Genomic DNA, 3,627 nt, shown 5'->3' with positions numbered 1-3,627 from the left:
CGTTCTCTCCCACCCGCTCATCCCAGAAGTCTCCTCCTCTTCGCGGCTGTCGTGGCGAGCGGGCGAGCGTGCGTGCGGCGGCGTCCTCCGCTGGCGGCGCTGCGCGTGGGTCTGCGTGTCGGCGTCGCTGTCCGTCTCGCCATAGTACGCCTCGCTGTCTGGAGGGGAGGTGATGCCCCCGCCCCCCCCAGGGGGGGAGAGAAGAGAGGGCGGGTGGCGGGAAGGCAGGGAGGCGGCAGGGGGCGAGGAGATGTGAAGAGAGGGTGACCTGAAAAAAAAAATAATAATAATGAATACATTGAGAAGACAATAATTTTTGCAGTTGGATGTGGAACATGACTGCACGGGAGTAGATCAGTGTTTTTGGGCATGCTCTGACCTCTTGACCTTCAGGTGAAGTATAGTTCTTTGGCTGTCGATGAGGCTCATGGCCTGAGCGTGGCTGATCTCCGTGCACACATGGTTGTCAATGGCAACCAGCTCGTCGTCCTCTTTCAAGCCGGCCCGGCACGCTTTGCTGCGCCGGCGCACCTGCCCAAACGCAAAGGTTAATACTACAATTTAATATAGATGTAGCGCAGCCAATAAATTTGGCCTGCCGTGTTTTTTTTGCTCCACCTTTTGCACTGATCAATTAGTCGTTCCTCTGGGTTGATTCTAATTAGAAAATCCACATGGTTGACCTTGAGTGGGATTTTACTTTCTGAACTCTGGATTTTCCACCTTTTCCATGGCCAGAAACCATGTTTTACTTCCCGGACGGGGTCCCGAGGCTACAGTTTTTGAACACTTGTGGGGATATGGTACCATGTTCCAACTTACAAGAAAGCAGCTACTCGAGAGCCTCTGGCGTGACATTCGACCTCCAACGTCTTCTCGGTGAAGCTATCAGGAGCCAAGACCTCTGCGGGTGACCTGGTCGCCTCATGAGCGCGGATGCATTGGACCGTTTTTAACTACGGAGGCGGGCTTTGCTTAACTAATCAAGCTCGTCATGGATCACCAAAGATGAAAATGGACTGGCAGATGTTGCCCCCAAAACACACACGTCTCTGTAAAACACTTGATTCTGATTAATCAATAAAGTCAGTCAGTCAGTTATTTCTGAATAATGGCAGTTGATCTGTTAATAATGACCTTCCCACTTGCTGTTGGGATCCTGATCATCCTGTCTGGGATTATTTTGCAATAATCACCGACTGGCTATACATTATCCTATATAATGTACAGTCAGGGCAAATTTTAATCCAAACAAAAAACTAATAATTTCCAGTAACCAGTTCATCAGCCCTGTGACCTGGTCTTAAAAAGCCAGACAGATGGGAACAGTATTTTGACCTACTTCCTGTCAACTCGAGGGGCCCATATTGCATTTGGCAAGCGTGCCCATTGCCAGTACAGCCAGAAATTCAATCATTTTCTAGCCCTCCGCCGCCGAGTGACATCCGTGAGACTGACACCACTCTCCGGGTCTGAACCAAATAAAGCCGACCCGACCCGCTCATGCCAAGCACCCCGCGTCAGAATAGCTTGTGAAGTCAAGAGGCTATTATTGTTGGAGGCGGAGCTCAGACATGATGTCACAGGATCCTTCAGGAAGTATGTCTGTGGGACGTGATTAAACCAGAGTATATTCTGGTACATGAGACTCCTGTAGCCCCTAATTCAGGCAGATAAGACTCTCTGCAGGTTTTTTTAATCTCGCTCTCTCTCTCTCTCTCTCTCTCTCTCTCTCTCTCTCTCTCTCACTCACACACACACACACACACACACACGGATACGCACACACAGACGCGAGCGCACACACACACACACAAACACGCATTAATAGACTCTTATCATGATTGGCGAATTTGTTGAGTGGTGGGTTGTGTGTTCCCACAACTACTTGGAAGATACAGCTTCTCTATATATCCACGCCTCTTGACCTAATAACCCTCCCTATTCACTCACCGGATTTGTATGATTGTATACACACATGCCCAAACATGCCTGTGCCTTCACATGTGCACTCACGCACATACGCACACACGCACACACACACACACACACACACACACACACACACACACACACACAAACACACAGACACATTCTCACAGAGCATAATAAAAAAAAGGGGTTTTGAACAGCTGCCTCACCGCTCTGAACTTGCAGCATGCTTGTCATTCACCATGTGTTCCCCGCACACCCAAAATAAAACCGAGCAGGAAAATTAACCACATTCCTGGACAGACCTCAGACAAACGGAGCCGCTAGGAGCAGAAGCTCAGAGGACTTACTCATAGCATTATTAGGAAAAACGTCTTTAGAACTGGGAAAGTGCGAGGTTTCTGTTCAAGTGCGAACGTGTGTGACTTTGTAAGAGAGAAAGAGAAAGAGAAAGAGATAGAGAGAGAGAGATAGAGATAGAGAGATCCTTTTTTCCGTGTGCGGCTTCCAGCTCCTCTTAAATGAGCTATTCTGATCCTCTTGTTCAAGCGGGCTTATCTGAGGCATTCACACACACACACACACACACACACACACACACACACACACACACACACACACACACACACACACACACACGTTCTCACAGAGCATAATAAAAAAAAGGGGGTTTTGAACAGGCATTCACACACACACACACACACACACACACACACACACACATCCACACACGCACGCACGCGCACACACATACACACACGCACACACACATACACATGTACGGTGGCCATATCTGCTCTCATATGTTGGGTGCATAGTGGTCCACTCTCTCCATCTCCATCTCCTAAGCCAGTTGGGACAGTGCAGCACATTCTTCCTTTCCAGAATAGCCTTTCTAATTAGAAGGCCATTCAGAGCTGTCAACAAATTAAAGGATAGATGTAAAAAAAAATATCCTCTGGACGAATATACGTATATCTAGAATAAGAATAATCTAATCTCTAGAGTTCCTAACGAACTGGAGTTAGCACATGCTTTGGTGACAAATACGAAAAAAATGAATGTTCTTCGGCAAGCTCCAAATCTCCACCACACACACACACACACACACACACACACACACACACACACACACACACACGCGCGCGCGTGGTTGATCGAAGTTGCCGGTGTAAACCAGACAAACCACCAATCGCAAAGGGACATTTCGGAGTTATCAACATACTACATATGCAACCTAATATCAGCGCCAACCCACAAACACATCCCTAATTTGAGACACAGCATAGACAGAAAAACATGACAGACTTTACAGTCTCATCACAAGTCTCCGGAAACCCGAAGGTGCCTTAAAATCCATCCCAGTCTAAATCTATGTGTATGACAGGTGACGACGATTCAAACCAAACCAAAGAACCAAAGAACAAACAGGAACTGAAGCCTCAGAGCCTCACACAACTTTCCTGCTACCATACTCTTCTCCACACCCAATCTCCCCCCGTACCTTGGCCACCTGGAGGGGCTTGTGGTGCTCAGCTCCCCCCTGCAGCCTGAAGCCCCAGGGGGCTCCTCCGGACAGGGACACCACCACTTCCTCCGCCACCATCCTGACCGCTTTGAGCTGGGCCTCTGACCGACGGAGCGTGTACGTCTCACTCCTCTCTCCTTCAGAGCAACGAGAGACAATGAATATCT

At 48.6% G+C, this 3,627-nt stretch overlaps 1 protein-coding gene across 1 annotated transcript in view; it reads right to left on the bottom strand.

Moving 5' to 3' along the window:
• Nucleotides 1–3,627, bottom strand: part of LOC307245390 (synaptopodin 2-like protein) — an 11,401-nt gene extending 7,774 nt beyond the window's left edge. Inside the window, exons 1-3 of the mRNA XM_080020951.1 lie at nt 3,437–3,627; nt 380–531; nt 14–268 (exon numbers count right to left, since the gene is read on the bottom strand). Coding sequence (XP_079877077.1) covers nt 14–268; nt 380–531; nt 3,437–3,538 — 509 coding nt within the window. The 5' untranslated portion in view covers nt 3,539–3,627. The remainder of the gene's footprint in view (nt 1–13; nt 269–379; nt 532–3,436) is intronic.

The sequence above is a fragment of the Zeus faber genome, assembly GCF_960531495.2.
Source record: "Zeus faber genome assembly, chromosome: 20".
NCBI lineage: Eukaryota > Metazoa > Chordata > Actinopteri > Zeiformes > Zeidae > Zeus > Zeus faber.
This window is presented reverse-complemented; position numbering and strand designations above follow the sequence as displayed.